General features: G+C 65.6%; 5 protein-coding genes across 5 annotated transcripts; 2 read left to right on the top strand and 3 right to left on the bottom strand.

The window, feature by feature from the left end:
- Positions 1-42: 42 nt before the first annotated feature.
- Positions 43-2,884, bottom strand: PFL1_06752 (uncharacterized protein; the record flags this gene model as incomplete). The annotated part of the gene is made up of 6 exons (XM_007884298.1): positions 43-76; positions 318-694; positions 799-964; positions 1,101-1,309; positions 1,399-2,765; positions 2,857-2,884. The coding sequence occupies 6 exons, from the start codon at positions 2,882-2,884 to the stop codon at positions 43-45; spliced, it is 2,181 nt and encodes a 726-aa protein (XP_007882489.1).
- Positions 2,885-3,517: 633 nt separating this feature from the next.
- Positions 3,518-4,936, bottom strand: PFL1_06751 (uncharacterized protein; the record flags this gene model as incomplete). The annotated part of the gene is made up of 2 exons (XM_007884297.1): positions 3,518-4,800; positions 4,909-4,936. The coding sequence occupies 2 exons, from the start codon at positions 4,934-4,936 to the stop codon at positions 3,518-3,520; spliced, it is 1,311 nt and encodes a 436-aa protein (XP_007882488.1).
- A 1,158-nt stretch (positions 4,937-6,094) lies between these two features.
- On the top strand, positions 6,095-7,259 carry PFL1_06750 (uncharacterized protein; the record flags this gene model as incomplete). Its single annotated transcript, XM_007884296.1, has 3 exons — positions 6,095-6,391; positions 6,494-6,539; positions 6,655-7,259. 3 exons carry the CDS (start codon positions 6,095-6,097, stop codon positions 7,257-7,259), a joined length of 948 nt encoding a protein of 315 aa, XP_007882487.1.
- Positions 7,260-8,271: 1,012 nt separating this feature from the next.
- On the top strand, positions 8,272-12,774 carry PFL1_06749 (uncharacterized protein; the record flags this gene model as incomplete). Its single annotated transcript, XM_007884295.1, has 1 exon — positions 8,272-12,774. One exon carries the CDS (start codon positions 8,272-8,274, stop codon positions 12,772-12,774), a length of 4,503 nt encoding a protein of 1,500 aa, XP_007882486.1.
- A 172-nt stretch (positions 12,775-12,946) lies between these two features.
- PFL1_06748 (uncharacterized protein) lies at positions 12,947-14,355 on the bottom strand (the record flags this gene model as incomplete). Its single annotated transcript, XM_007884294.1, has 6 exons — positions 12,947-12,960; positions 13,088-13,149; positions 13,251-13,733; positions 13,826-13,958; positions 14,059-14,182; positions 14,305-14,355. The coding sequence occupies 6 exons, from the start codon at positions 14,353-14,355 to the stop codon at positions 12,947-12,949; spliced, it is 867 nt and encodes a 288-aa protein (XP_007882485.1).
- Positions 14,356-15,716: the final 1,361 nt, after the last annotated feature.

Genomic DNA, 15,716 nt, shown 5'->3' with positions numbered 1-15,716 from the left:
TCGATGGCGGGACTTGCGGTGGGACTGACCTTGTGACTAGGTTTACGCGGATGGATAAATGGGGGCGGGAGCGGGGCTAGACGAGGGGACCGAGGAGGATAGCCTGAACCTTTTGGCCCCTTTCGATGCGTCTCGGACCGTGTGGGAGGAGGGGAGGAAGACAGACGAGCGCATTGGCGGTAGCCATTGAATGCATCCCGCTATCGCCCATAGCGGCGATGCGGTTCGTCAGCGATCCCACCCTCCAAAAACGGGACCGATGGGCAGCGGGGGCAACGGGAGAGGAAGGGGGGGAGGAAAAGGGCAAGAGGACTTACGAGCTGCGTTGACTTCCCGTACTGGACGCCAGGACCTCTCCATCCGCCCGCACCGAGACGGTACACCGATGGAATTCGGGCCGCGGATCCAACTTCATCTCGCTCGTTGTTTTGACTTGGATCCGGGGAAGATTCCATCCGTTGGCTACCTCTTCCTTGTTTCCCGCCACCGACGACGACGATGAGGGGACCGAGGAGGAAGGTGATGGAGGGTATCCGCACAGTTTGCGCAGCGACGGTACGACAAAGACGTAGAAGCACACCAGTGCCGATGCCGGGTTGCCGGGTAGTGCGAAAATCTGTTTCGATACTCCCTGCCCCCTCGTCGTTTCGTCGTTCGGTGTGGGGACGGGGGGGATCGTGGCGAATGTCGTTGGCTGTGCCACTCGCGAGGAAGGGCAGGACGGGGGGCCGCATCACCTGGTGAGTAGGGCAAGGCAACGTACGGCTCGCGGGTCGCGAAGGACAAACCCTCTCTCACCTTGCCCGGCTTCATGGCCACGCGGCCAAAGTGGATCTGCCCGCCGAGGTGTCGCTCAATCAGCGGCTTGAGCAGGTCGCTCTCCCCCATCGACGTACCGCCCGTCGTGATGACCACGTCGGCGCTCTCCAGTCCCCGTCGGAGCGCCGAGAGCGTTTCGCCAACGCTGCAAGATGGCCACGGTCGCAGGAAAAGAGAGAGTGTGTATGTGTGTGCAGGCGAGAGAGGCGACGTGTGGTCAGATCGTCACCGTCGACGAAACGCGGTGCAGCGGCGCGGGGAGGAAAGGAGCCTGGACTCACTCGTCGCCCACGATGCCGAGGTCGACACATTCGAAGCCCATGCCCGTGACCGCGGCCTTGAGGCCCGGCCGATTGGCGTCAAACACGGTGAAGCCCCACGACTCTTGCTGCGCGCCCGCCTTGCCAGCGTCCAGCGGCACCTGACCCACGTCGGCCAGCTCGTTGCCCGTGCTCAGGATGGCCACGCGCGGCTTGGCAAACACGCGCACCTAGTCGCCCGCCGTCCGACACAAAAGCCCGCGCTCGTCCAGTCAGCATCGCGCGTCGACCTGTCCCGTGCGCGCCTTCGCCGACTCACCTCGGACCGCCCCAGGAACGCCAGCGTGCCGATCTCGCCGCCCAGTGCGCTCAGCGTCGTACCCTTGCGCAGCACCACTTCGCCCTGCTTCACGTCGCTCGCCTTCTGCCGCACATTCTCGCCGGACTCGACCTGCGCGAGGACGCGCACCAGCTTCTCCTCGCCCTTCATCGCCTCGTCGTCGTCCGGGTAGACGTCGAGCAGCTCAGTGTCCTCGACCATGACGACGGCGTCCGTGCCCGCCGGCAGACCCTGTCCCGTGTTGATGCGGAAAATCTCTCCGGGCAGCAGAGCGCCGTCGTCGCGCGCCGTCAGGGTGCGGAGCGTCACCACCCGGTAGTCTCCGGCGGGCGTGCTCGCGGCCCGCACAGCGTAGCCATCGACGTTGGTCGTCGGTCCCGGCGGCAGATCGCGAGGCGCTGTAATGTCCTCGGCTAGCACAGATCCGATCAGCTCGACGCTGACGGCGCGGGTGGCCGTCCGCGCTCCGGACAGGTCGGCGGGATGGGGCGTGTTGTCGGCGATGAGTCGGAGCGCCTCGTCGAGTGGAAGGATCGGGTAAGGCGACTGACGATGGCGCAGCGAAGGTCCCGAGGACGGGTCCTGGGTCTTGAACGGGAAGGGGCCCAGGTGATCCTCGGGTTTGGTTCGAGGGACGGGCATCGAGTGGCTGTGCAGGCCTTTGCTGCGGACGTGGTCGTGGCCATGGTCGTGGCCGTGATGGTGACCGTGGCGGTGAAGATGATGATGGTGGTGGTGCGATCTGGCGTGGCCCGTGTCGGTGCCAGTCGATACGGCTATCGAGGCTGTGGCGTCCCTGGACATGGCGCCCTGCATCTGCTGGTGCTGCTTCTGGCCCGAGTGGCCCGAGAGGAGCTCGAGGGCGTGTAGGAGCACGCCCTGTCTCTCTTTTCCCTGTTCCTGGCAGCCCAGCAGCACCTCGAGGCATTCCATGACCGCCTTGGGGCTACCGGGCAGAACCACGATGAGGCTCTCGTGGTCGGTAGCCTGGTTGGACGACCTGCGTATGCCGGTCACGGAGCGCGAGAGGGCGGCGAGGGGTGTCTTTTGCAGCGAGTGGGCGGTGATGGCGTGGGTGAGGGCAGGCGTCGGTCGGGATATGAGGGGTGCGAGGGCTTCGGGGGTGCGGTCTCGCAGGCCGAAGCCCGTTCCGCCCGTGGTGACGACGAGGTGGACAGTGTCGTGGTCGATCCACTGCTGTACGGTCTGGCGGATGAGCTCCTCGTCGTCGGCCACGATGGCGGTGTGCTTGACGGCGAGATCGCCTGAGGCGTGCGAGCCGAAGGCGTCGACGAGGATGGGGCCAGATCGGTCCGTTTGCGGCTGTGATGCGGCCGTATCAGAGACTGCAAAGGGGCGATGCGAGGGGCGCAGGTGAATGTGCAGTCAGTACGGGCCGGTCCAGGACTGGATGAGGTTAATCAACGTGTCGCTCACCGGTCAAGATGGCGACCGAGTAGACCATGTTCGAAGCGGTAGGAAGCTGAGGCGCTCAGAAAAGCCGGTTGATGGATGGTGGCGGTAGTCGGAAGAAGGCTCGGAAGAGAGGGAGAGAGGGAGAGAGGGAGAGAGGGAGAGAGGGAGAGGAGGGGGGGAGGGAGGGTGCTTCAGGTCAGAGGCCAAAAGAAGCGCGTGGTGCGTGCACGCAGCCCTACGGATAAGGCCGGCCAGCCGGCCAGCCAGACGGCGCCAGCCTCCACAACACTGGCCCTGTGGCCCTGACCCTGACCCTGACCCTGACCCTGACCCTGACCCTGGCCCTGGCCCTGGCCCCCGTCCCCCTTTTCTCGCTCCGCCTTCGTCGGCGACGGATGAATCCATCAGCGGCACCCAGAATCAGACTCTGCGACATCAATCCTTCCTCGGTCGGCGGCGCCAGCGACGCACTTTTGGCTCCCGTTACACCCCAACAGCCCTCTCGACGTAGAATACAACAACAGCAAGGCAGCACACCGCTGGCCGAGGTGGAGGCCAGGGTGGCAGTGGCAGTGGCAGTGGCAGTGGCAGTGGCAGTGGCAGCGATGGTGATGGCGATGGTGGTGGTGGCAATGGCGACGGCGACGACCACGTCGGCCCCAACCCTCGCGCTCCCTTGCCGTCATTCGTCCGACATCCACTCGAGATACGTGGCCGGCACTATCCCTTTGACCTCCTGGTCCGACTCCTTGGTCACAATCGCCCATCCGCCCTCGAGCGCGCCCACCACCCGCACCGTCTCGCCCGCCTCGACGCTCAGCTCGTGCTCGCTCTCCGAGACAAACTCGTACACCACCCGGTACACGCCCTCGGCAACGTGCGCCTGGTCGCCCTCGTCGCCCACAAACTCGTCCTCGTCCTCGTCCTCGTACCCTTCCAAGTCGCCCCAGCCCCCTTCCTCGCCCTCGCCCTCGTCGAATTGGCGCGACCCGGCCTCGTCGTCGTCCTGACCCAGCCCGGCCTCGCGCTGCCCGGCGAACCTCGGGTCCGCCGGGTCAAACGCAAAGTCGCGCACGACAATGGGCGCCCAGCCGGCCTTGTCGCCGCCGCCCTGCTGCGCCGTGCAGATGCTCGTCGTCGAGCCGGCCCGCTCCGAGAGGCGTGAGTGCGCAGAGGCCGTGCTGCGCCGTTTCCTTGCGCTCGGGCTCGCAGGTGAGGCGTCCTTGGACGATGCCGCTGTCCCCCGCCGCGACAGGCTCGACGCGCTCGACAGCGGGCGCATTCGTGGCGATCCGGCGTACTGCGACGCCTGCGAGCTCCGCCGAGAGAGCGAAGCCGACGAGGCATCCGCGATCAGCGACGCCGTCTCCTGCGACGGCGGGATCGAAGGTGGACGCGTCGGCGCAGTCGGGCTCAGCCGAGACCCCGCGCCGCCGCCGGCCGACTGCGACGACAGCGATCCCGGACGCTGGTCTCGATCCGAGCGTGAAGGCGACGGCGGGACGGCGCCAGCAGCGCCCTGCAGGTCGAGCGATCCCGGACGGCTGGCCGTGGGCGAGAGGCGCTTGCTGGCCTCGAAGCGGTCCCTTGGAGTCTCGCCCCACTCCTTGCGCGCCGGAGGTGGCTTCAGCCGCCAGTCCTGGCCTTCTTCTGGCGAAGGCACAAACCCGCCGGAAGGGCTTGGATACAACGTGTCGGCAGGCCCTGGCTTTGGCGGTGCGAGCGTGAGGATGGCCGAAGGGTCTTCGCTTGGCGAAGATGGGTCGGCGACGGCGGGAGATACGAGCTTCGACTCGTCCGAGGACTGCGAAAGCGGGTTGGAGCTTACGCGTGTTAGGGCAGGCGACTGGGCTGGCTTGGCCAGCATGACGACGTCTGCGGATCTGCGATCTGGCGTGGAGCTGCTGCCGGTGTGGCCGTTGCTGGTCAACCTGGACGAAGAGGCAAGCTGTGCCAGGTTGGGTGCTGCAGGGAGGCGGGGCGTGAGGGAGACGACAGTCCAAAGACCGGGACGTTAGCCGGGGCGCTGGCCGAGGAAAGATGCCAGAGCATGGCTGCACTGAGTTGACCTACAGGACGACGAGGAGCCTCCGGACGTCATGACGGGCACACACGACCACCGCGACGATGCGGGCCGCGAGCTCGAAAGCAAGAGGGTGCCGCTCGTAGGCTGAGCGATCGAGAGCAGAGTCGCCGAGGCAGGGGTGGATGCAAGATGCAAGACGCAGGAGGTGAGCGAGTCGCCGGAGAGCAGCCAGAGGGCGGGCGCTGCACGGATCGAAAGACGAGAATGCCGGGTGAATGCGAAGAAGCGGCCGGTACGAGGTTGCGCAGAAAAGGCGGCTGTCGAGGGCAAGCAAGCTGGCCAAACAGGGTATCCTGTGGGTAGTTGTGGTTGTGGTTGTGGTCGTGGTGGTTGTGGTGGTGGTGGTGGTGGTGGTGGTGGTGGTACAGCAGTCGAGACGAGGTGACCAGATCGAGAGTTGAGCGGCAGGAGAGCGAGGCAGAGGTGACTAGGCTGTGGATCCGATCAGCCGCGCTGGGGCTAAGCCGGATGCCGCTGTGGATCAAGGAGCGGCGAGAGGGGGGTGCCAGATGGCCGGAGACCTTGGGCGATGGACCTTGGTTGGTTGGGTGGCTGGATGGAGAGAATCTTAATGCTGGTGCGTCGAGCGCGCCGAGTGACCACGAACCACAGTTTGACGGGCGTCGAGACTCGGAGACAGAGAGGCAGCGTGGAGAGGAGGGGGGCGCGGAGTCCGGACAGCCAGGCTAGGCCAGGCCAGGCCAGGCCAGGCCCACGGCGGCATCCTGTGACCACCGCCAGGCCTCGCCTTGCCTCGCCTCGCCTCGCCCTGTCGCGCCCTGCCTTGTCTGCCATGGTCTAGCGTGCCCAGCCCAGCAATAGGCCAAGAGTGCGGACCCGAAATGCAAAAATCCAGGTGGCCTTGGTTGGGCTGCCCGTCTCCCGGTCCGCCGCACGACCACCTGCTGCCTGCCCCGGCCCTCTGGCCTTGCTCGCGTGGTCGGTGGGGTGCCGCGGGCCGGCCGGGACCCAAAGGGAAAAATTTGGGAGCTGCCTCCACCACCAGCGAACCTCTCCTCGATGCACACACCCTGACGCCATCCACCGCATCCCATCGTCGCTCTTGGCCCTGCACCCTTCTGACAGCTACAGCTACAGCTACAGCTACAGCATCTCACGCGGACCCGGGATCTCAACCACCGCCGGTTCGACAAACGCCGCCCCGAACTTGCAATGTCAAAGAAGCGATCGCGCGCCTCGTCGCTCGCCTCCAACCACGGGTCCCCCTCGTCATCTGCCCACGCCTCGTCCAGCCGCTCCACCACAATCACACCGGGCGGGCCCCTGGTGCACGCTTCTCAGGACCTCGATGACTTCCAGGAGTCGTTTTGGAGGTACCAGATGGACCTCGTCGAACAGGGCGGCGATGGCGAGGGCGGCCTCGTCGACTTCAAGAGCGGTACCCCCACCGGCGGTCAGCTGCCCCTCGCCCGCATCAAAAAGGTCATGAAGAGTGACGACGAGGTAAAGGTGAGTCTGCCCTGTACCGTGCGGCTCGGAAGACGGCCCGGTCGATGCTGACGCTCGCTGCCACGACGCATCGCTCGCCCCGTGTATCTCCTCTCTTGACAGATGATCTCGGCAGAGGCGCCCATTCTCTTTGCTCGAGCCTGCGAGAGTGAGTGGAGCGGTTGAGCCGTCTTGCTCTGCCTGTGGAACTGAAGTGGCTGTCGCTCTCCGGTCGCCTCCTTTTGACTGACGCCGCATAACTCTGCAACCCCCTCTCCTGCCAGTCTTCATCTCTGACCTCACCTGCAGAGCCTTCCTGATCGCCGAGGAGCACAAGCGGAGGACCATCCAGCGATCCGACATCGCCGGCGCAATCGGGAGGTCCGACCTGTTCGACTTCCTGATCGACATTGTCCCCCGGCACGAAAGCGTCCCGTCGAGCCGCTTGCCCGGCGGCGGTGCGGCCAAGATGGAGAGGACGGGGCAGGGGCAGAACTCTGCGAGGGCCAAGGCGGCGGCACGGAATCGGCCCGCTGATCAGCAGCCGGAGCACGCTGGCTATGGCAACGATGGCGACAACGACGACGACGACGACGATGACGGGATAGCGGCGCGCGACGATGCCGAAGCGGCCGACGAGTCCGGGGCGGGAGCCTACCTGGAACTCGAAACGCCCGCTGCCGCGCAGGGGTCGCTCAACATTCCGCACGCCTCTGCGAGCGAAGCCGACATGGCCTCGTGGCTCAATGATGCGACGGCAGACCACCACGCGCCGTGGCCCCATTCGTTTGCGGAGCTGTCGTCGCAGACGAGCCATGGCCAGCACGGCGACCAGCGGGGCCACGGCCAGAACCAGGGCCACGTCCACGGGCTCGACTCGTTCTTTTGACGTCGCACAGCGCATCGCTCTTGCCGGCGCACGCAGCTTGGGCGCCGCACCACCGTTATACCCAGCCCAGGCGGCGTCTGGCTGCCCGCCCTGGTCGATGCTGGCCTCTAGGTCGTTGCCGTGTCATGCTGGCCTCGCCCAACCACGGGTCTGTACCGTCTGTCTGTACCAGTATGCCTGCCTTCTGTACTTTTCCCCGCAGTCGTTGGAGCAACCGGGATGCTCGACGTGTCACTCCGTCTGCCATCTTGCTTTGTGCTCAGCACCTCGATGCAGGGCTTCGGCCGCGAGGACCGATGGAGCCGGCCTGATGCGTGGAAATCGGCACGGGAAGGTCGCGGTGGTTTCAAGTTGCGGCCTTCTCCGCGCGCCGCGTGTTGCTGCCAAGAAGCAAACAGAAAAGCAGAGAGAGAAGAGCAGGCAGGCAGGCAGGCAGGCAGCGAAGAAGAAGCCGCCGCCGCCGCCGCTGCCGACGCTGCCGCCCATCGAGGGTCGCTGCCGGAAGAATCGCCGGTGCGCCGCTGTTTTGGACGGCCACCAAAAAATTCTCGGTCTCGCCCCGGGCCACCTTACTTCATGCCTTGCCTGCCTTTGCTTGCGTGCTGGCTGGCTTGTTTGATGGCCTGCTTCGGCTTTCGCCGACGCCTCCGCCGACGCCTTCGCTCTTGCCTCGCCATGCTTTGCTTAGCTCCGGGGGCGGTATATGTAGGTCGGCCCTTGGGAGCAAGGTCGTCGCCATGGCCTCCCCTCCTCCTCCCTCTTCTTCTTCTCTCGCCCCTGCTGCCCGCCACCAGCGCTCCTGGTCCTTTGCGTTTCTCTTCTTTGCCGTCGCTGGCCGCCACGCCCCTGGCAGCTCGACGCCCTTTGCCACCGACCGTTTGTAGGATCGCCGCCTTCGACGCAGGGGCCACGCCCTCCCCCTTCGTCGGGTCTTCGCCTGTCACCAAGCCTCCCCCTTCTCTGCCCGCCTGCCCGCCTGCCTGCCGCCATCGCCGAGGCCGTCAGAGTAACAATGCCCCAGGACTCGACCAGGGCCACTACGCCCGATCGGCCCAGCCTCGACAGCGACGGCCACCACCAGCAGCACCAGCTCGACCACGCCGAGCACCCTGACCACGTCGGCCCGACGCAGACCTCGTCCTCCTCGTCGGCTTCATCCTCACAGCACAACCTTCACTCCGACGACAAGGAAAGGGAACACAAATTCGACGACGACGACGACGACGACAAGGAGCGCCGCGACAGCAAGGACTTCCCCCTCGCCGCCGACAACATCCCCCTGCCCACCACCTCCTCGGACCCTCGCTGGCGCCATGTCGGAGTCGCCTTCCACGCCCTTGGCGTCAAGGGCTTCGGCGGCCAGGCACGCATGGTCGAGGACCTCCCCGTCAGCTTGGTGCGCATGTGGGACGCCATCAGCTGGGTCCGCAAGCTCGCGAACATCCACAGCGGTCCCACTTCATGGATCATCAAGGACGTCTACGGCCTCTGCGACGCCGGCGAGATGATGCTTGTCCTGGGCCGGCCGGGCTCCGGCTGCTCCACCTTGCTCAAGGCCCTCTCCAACGACACCGCCGCCTTTGCCAAGCCCCTCGCCGGCGATCTCCGCTTCTCCAACATCGGCCCCGACGAGGCGGCCAAGCGATACGCCGGCCAGATTGTCTTCAACGGCGAAGAGGACATCCACCTGCCCGAGCTCAGCGTCCGCGACACGCTCGGCATGGCCAACATGCTCAAGGCGCCCGCCAACCTTGCCGACACCTCCAACAGCAGCCGGCGGGAGTATGCCAACGACCAGGTCCGCAAGCTGCTCGACGCCTTTGGCATGCCCCACACCGCCGGCACCTTTGTCGGCAACGAGGTCGTCCGCGGCGTCAGCGGAGGCGAACGCAAGCGCGTCTCGCTCACCGAGGTCCTCTCGACCAACCCGGCCATCGCCTGCTGGGACAACTCGACGCGCGGCCTCGACTCGGCCGTGGCCTACCACTACATCCGCATCCTCCGCCAGCTCTCCCGCATCACTGGCATGGCCAACGTCGTGTCCATCTACCAGGCCTCGCAGGCCATGTACGACTGCTTTGATCGCGTCGTCGTCCTCTACGACGGCCAGCTGGCCTTCTCTGGCCGCGCCGCAGATGCTGAGCACTTCTTCACCCAGTGGTTCGTCAAGGACCCGCGCACCACGACGCCAGACTTCCTCACCGGCTGCACATCGGCCACCGAGCGCCGCATCCGCCCGGATCTTGTGGGGCCCGCGCCGCTCACTGCCACCGAGATGGCCGAGGCCTTCCGCAAGAGCGTCTACTTCCAGAAGGTGGTCGATGAGGTCGACGATTACCGGCGACGCAACGAGAAGAGCGAGGTGCCCCGGCTGCTCGATGGCAGCGTCCGGGCGGCCAAGCACCGCCTGACGTCGGTCGCGAGCCCCTACGTCTCCAACATCTTTGAGCAGACTGCCGCGTGCATCCGGCGCCAGGTGCAGCTCACCATCAATTCGTCGTCGGTCATCATCACGCAGGCCGGCTCCATCGTCCTCAACGCCGTCCTTACGGGCGCCGTGCTGTACAAGCCGCCGGCCTCGGCGGCGGGATCGTTCCGCGTCGCCGGAGGCCTCTTTTTCATCCTCCTCTACCTCACCATCATGGGCTTCTCCGAGGTCCCCAACGCCTTTGCCACCCGCAGCGTCCTGGTCAAGCACCGCAAGGCGGGCTTCTACACGCCCGTCGCCCAGCTGCTCGGCCAGGTCTCGGTCGACCTGCCGCTCTACGCCATCTACTCGATCGTCTTCTGCTCGGTCTACTACTTCATGCTCGGCCTCTCGGCCGCCGCATCGCAGTTCTTCACGACCTTCTTCATCGTCGCTTCCTTCTACCTCGCCATCGCCATGATGTTCCGCATGATCGCTGCCTGGTCGCCCAACATGACGACGGCGATCCGCTACAGCGCGCTCGCCCTCTCTTTCACTCTGACCGTCAGCGGCTTCGGCCTGCCGGCGCCGTCGATGCTCGGCTGGGCGCGCTGGATGCAGCGCACCAGCGTCACGTCGTGGGCGCTCGAGGCGCTCCTTGGCAACGAGTTCAAGACGCGCGTCCTCACCTGCTCGCAGTCGGACCTCGTCCCCAGCGGGCCCGGCTACACCGATCCGCAGTATCAGACGTGCTCGATCATCGGCGCAGAGGTCGGCTCCAGCTCGGTGCCCGGCCGCGTCTACCTCGAGAGGCAGTACGGCTTCGACGTGGGTCACATCTGGCGCAATGTCGGCATCATCTGGGCGTTCTACTTCATCTTCTTCTTTATGACCATCCTCGGATCCAACCTCACCATCCGCGAGGGCGGCGGCTCGGCGGCGACCAAGATCTACAAGCGGGGCTCTCCTGCCCTCAAGAGGGTTCAGGTCCAGGCCAGCGACAAAGCGACCGACGTAGAGTCGGCCGCAGCCGACCTGCCCGCCCAGGCCTCTGGAAAGGACATCGCCAAGGCGCAGCCTCGGGCCGCCTCCGTAGACGGCAGCAGGGGCGTGGGCGACGAAAAGCAGCGCGATGCCGCCAAGAGGGCTGCCGTGGCCAAGATCGCCTCGGCCGGACAGCCCTTCACGTTCCAGAACGTCTCGTACAGCGTCCAGGTCGTGGGCAAGGATCGCAAGCTGCTCGACAATGTCTCTGGCTACGTCCAGCCCGGCAAGCTGTCGGCGCTCATGGGCGCGAGCGGTGCCGGAAAGACGACGCTGCTGGACACGATCTCGCAGCGCAAGACGAGCGGCACTGTCGAGGGCACATTTCTGCTCGACGGCCGACCGCTGCTCAACTCGTTCGGCCGCCGCACGGGCTTCGTCATGCAGGGCGACATCCACGAACCCTACTCGACGGTGCGCGAGTGCCTGCAGTTCTCGGCGCTGCTGCGGCAGCCGGCCCACGTGCCGCGCAGCGAGAAGCTGGCCTACGCCGAAGAGGTGCTTCGCCTGCTCGAGCTCGAGGAGCTGGCCGACGCCATCATCGGCGCGCCCGGTATCGGCGGCCTGGGCATCGAGCACCGCAAGCGCGTCACGATCGCCGTCGAGCTCGCCGCCAAGCCGGACTCGATCCTCTTCCTCGACGAGCCCACCTCTGGCCTCGACAGCCAGGGCGCCTTTGAGATCGTCCGGCTGCTGCGCAAGATCAGCAGCGAGGGGATCAGCGTGCTGGCCACGATCCACCAGCCGTCGTCGAACCTCTTTTCCATGTTTGACGAGATCATTCTCCTCGCCCCCGGCGGCAAGACGGTCTACGCCGGCGAGACGGGCGAGGGCGCGCAGGCGGTGCTCGACTACTTTGCCAAGCAGGGCGTCTACCCTCCCTCGGGCGCCAACCCTGCCGAGTTCTTCATCGAGACCGTCGCTCCCGTCGGCGGGTCCAAGATCGATTACGCCGAGCGCTGGAAGGTGTCGCCCGAGGCTGCGCGGCTGCAGGACCGCATCGCCGAGCTCAACTCGTCGTCGCAGGCCGCCGGCGGCGAGGCCGATTCGGAGCAGCGCGGCGGCGGCGGCGAGGCCGACTCGCGGTTCGCCTCGACGTGGACGACGCAGTTTGTCGAGCTGAGCCGCCGCTACTTCCGCGCCCAGATCCGCGACGGCTCCTACCTGACGTCTCGGCTGGTCAACAACGTCTTTTTCGGCCTCTTCACCTCGTTTTTCTTCTACCGCCTGCCGCACACGGCCGCCGCGCCGCAGGCGCTGTCGCTGTGCCTCTTGATCCTGGTGCAGACGATTGCGCCCATGACGCTCGACATTGCCACGACCTACTTCAAGAACATGGACCTCTACCTGGCGCGCGAGCGCAACGGCATCTACTCGTGGACGGCGGCGCTGTTCGCGCACTGGGTCGAGATTCCCTTTTCCGTGTTTGGCGCCGTGGTCCTCTACTTTTGCTCGACGTGGACGTACAACGTCCCCGTGGGCGATACGGCGGGGCTGCTCTTCCTCGTGTGGATCGGCATCGGCGTGTTTGGGCCCGTGTCGGGCGTGCTGCTGGGCGCGGCGTCGAGCGATCCGTTCGCGGCGTCATTTGTCCTCTCGCTCTGCTGGAACCTGATCAACACGCTGTCGGGCGTCATTGCGCCGCTCGGCTCCATGCCCCAGCCCTTCCGCGCCGTCACGTGGATCACGCCGCTGCGCTACCTCTACGCCAGCATGGTCTCGTCGGTCATCTCGCCCATCACCATCACCTGCCTACCCTCGCAGCTGGTACACTTCGCCAAGCCACCGGCAGAGGCGAGCTGCCAGTCGTACGCCGATGCGTTCCTCAACCTCGCTCCCGGCTACCTCGTCGACCAGCCCCAGCCCGAGGGCCAGGGCTTGGGCGCGGCGACGTGCGCCTACTGCCCTTACTCGACGGGCAAGACGTACGTCGACTCGATCGGATACTCGTACCACACCCGCTGGAGGGACTGGGCCATCTTCCTCGTCTTTATCCTCGTCAACATTGCCCTGGCGACCGGCCTGACGTGGTGGATGCGCATCCGACCCCTCAGCAAAAAGTAGCTCGCCCGCTCGCCAACGGGCTCCCCAGCATTGCATACCACCCACGCCGCACACGCACCCGCACGCACACGCACACGCACATGCATGGACGATCCGCACTCTGTCATATCATCTCGCCATCTCTTCTCTTTAATCGACACGAGGCCATTGCGATACTGTGCCGGCGTGAGGATCAGGGCAGAGCGCCTGAGGATCCGTCGGTCCGAACACAGGCAGGAGGATGGCGGACATGGTCAGTCAGTCAGATCTCTTGCAGGCACGGCCGGCCGGACCGCGACGGCGAGAGCGAGCTCGGCCCCTGTGCACTACTCACGACCCGAGTTGATGGCGTTGGCGACTTGGGACGTGTTGGGCCTGTTTTCGGCGTACCTCACGCTGTTGACCGTCGGCGATGGCGACCAGGGTGGAAACAGGGCGTCAGCATCTACGTCGATGGGACAGCATGACGCCGAGGCCGGCCAGACGACCACACTCACTAGCTGTCGAGGTAGAGTTCCTCTGACGACGTCGTTTTCCTGAATGCCTCGTGGGCGAAGACGGCCTGCGTCCAGGCTCGGAAGCGGTCCTTTCTCTCCTGGCCCTCGATCATCTTGTCCCACTCGAATCCGCGGAAGTGGCGGAGCACATTCGTGGCCCGGAAGAGCCAGGGGGCGACCATGACGTCGGTCCACGACAGCTTCGAGCCGTTCCAGAAACCGGCCGACGAAGACGAGGGCGGGTGCATCGAGTCGATAAAGTCATGGAGCGCCGAGAGGAAGTCCTTTGCGCCCTCGATCTGCTTTTCCGTCGTCTGGGCTTGCAGGTACCGGTAGAAGGCCGGGATCAGGTTGCGGTTGAGCTTGTCTGCCGCCAGCCGGGCGAGGGCGCGGGAGTAGGCGTCGGAGAGTGGGGGGAGCAGGGAAGGGTGGTCGCCGGAGCTGGTCGAGGAGAGGCTGTAGGCCTCCTCGAGGTACTCCATGCTGTACGGATGAGTCGGGACCGTGACGCAGATCTGCTGTGGTCAGAGAGGATGCCAGCACAGGACGAGAGGAAGAGGGGCACGCCCACTCACATGACTGTCGACTCTCCAAGCCCCTTTCCCTCGCTCTTACCCAGCTTGAGCGCTGGCACGAGGCCTCGGGGGTTGAGGTCGAGAAGCGCCTTTGGTTTGGCGTAGGGATCGACCTCGACGTACTGGTACGGGACTGTTGGGGGAATGGCCAGGGGAGCGGCTCGCGAGCGGAATCAGGCAATGCCACGTTTGCAGAGCGAGGTAAAGATGGCAAGGAGCTGGCATCGACGCACTGTGCATAGCCTCGAGGGCGATCCAGACGCGGTGGACAAAGGGGCAGAAGCAGGCTCCAAAGAGGACCAGCTCGCTGGGCTGGCTGTGGGCCTTTGCGGTTTCGAGTGCCTCGCCGGTGCATTCCTGGGGGTAGAGCGAGAGAGGGAGCGTCAGAGGTTGTGCTGCCATATGTGAAGCTGGTATCGAGCCATGGAAGTGCCGGCCTGAACCGAGGCGAGGGCGAGAAGGGCGAGGGGGTGACGCACCTTGTGGTAGTTTGCGCCCTTTGCGCCGGGCTGCTTGGGCTGCGACGACATGGTGTGTGGTGAAGAGGAGCAGACCGAGGGAGGGTACAGTGTAGAGCAGAGTCGGAAAGCGGGGCGAAGCTGGAGGATGGGATCGGCTGTGAGCAGTCGCAAGGGCATGCCGGTCGGTCGGTCGATGGGAGGATGGTGGTGCCCCGACCTTCTGGGCTCGGCGTGGACCGATGGATGGGCCGCTGAGCGGAGCCAGGCCAACCCACGCCAGTCAGCCAGCCCCAGCCCCATGTGGAGGCAGCGCTGGCCATCCAAGCCTGGGCTGGTCAGCCTGCCGGCCTGCAGCTTGGCCATCGGCCCCCAGCCCGACTTCCGAGGCGCAACCTCGGAGCCATTGGTCGGCACCACCCGAAGCGCCGCTCCCACCTACCACCTCTGGCACCTGGAGCTCTCGCGGGCGGTTGGCGTCTATCCGGATGTGAACCGACCAGGCACGGCCGAGTCTGCCTGCTTTGCTCGTATCGGTCCAACGACGACCGCTCAATGGCGCCTGCTGAGCCGCCAGCAGGCAGCTTCCCGCGTCGTGTGTTTTCATCCCGTCCGGCGCGACAACGGAGCAGTGCAACCCGGTCTCACACCATGGCATCGCCCGTCCCCGCCACTTCGAGAGCGATGCCCTCTGTAGTGCGCAGCCGACTCCAAACTACCCACACCGTGCCCACGGGAGGTCGCGTTTGCCACCGTTACACTGCGCCGAGGTCCGAGACGGATGCGGAGCGACGGCGACGAGGCCATCCGCTGTCGGGCGCTTCCCGTTGATGCTTGGCAGCTCGACATGGCGTTGACTCACGGCACAAGGCAGCCAGGCGGCCATCAACAAAGAGAGCCAAGCAAAGCCGCCAGATCCAAGCTCGTCGCCGCATTCGCCGCCTTTTGCTGGCTTCGCTCCGGCGCGTCGATCTCGACGTCCGCCTTCTCTCCTCCGCTGGCGACTCCGACAGTCTGCGCTCAGCACCTGCCTGCTTGTCCCAAGACCTTGCCTGTTTGGCAGCCAAAGCAAGCAAGCTGCTGCGTTGTCATCGCCACACGGACTACTCTCACCGCTTCGCGCCCTGCCCGTATCCGGCGTTTGGTCGATGGCATGGACGACAAGCGGTGCGCGGTGCAAGGCCAGTGACTATAGTCCCTCCTCCTCGTTTGGCGACCGATGGACCGGGCGCTGGTAGGAGACGTCGCATGGCAGTCCGCGCTACAGTTTTATCCGCGGCCAGGACAGAGCAACCACGCACCATCCCCGACAACAGCCACGTTGACCCCCATGGCATGGCATGAAGATGGATCGATCCGTTACGTACCTCCTGACAAAGGAACCAGAGGCCAGGTTTGCGGCGACTGCGGATCGCGGCGTCTTGAAACCTCCC

The sequence above is a fragment of the Pseudozyma flocculosa genome (assembly GCF_000417875.1).
Source record: "Pseudozyma flocculosa PF-1 unplaced genomic scaffold scaffold00030, whole genome shotgun sequence".
In the NCBI taxonomy this organism is placed as follows: domain Eukaryota; kingdom Fungi; phylum Basidiomycota; class Ustilaginomycetes; order Ustilaginales; family Ustilaginaceae; genus Pseudozyma; species Pseudozyma flocculosa.
The sequence above is the reverse complement of the archived record's forward strand: the minus strand, read 5'-3'. Positions and strand labels throughout refer to the sequence as shown.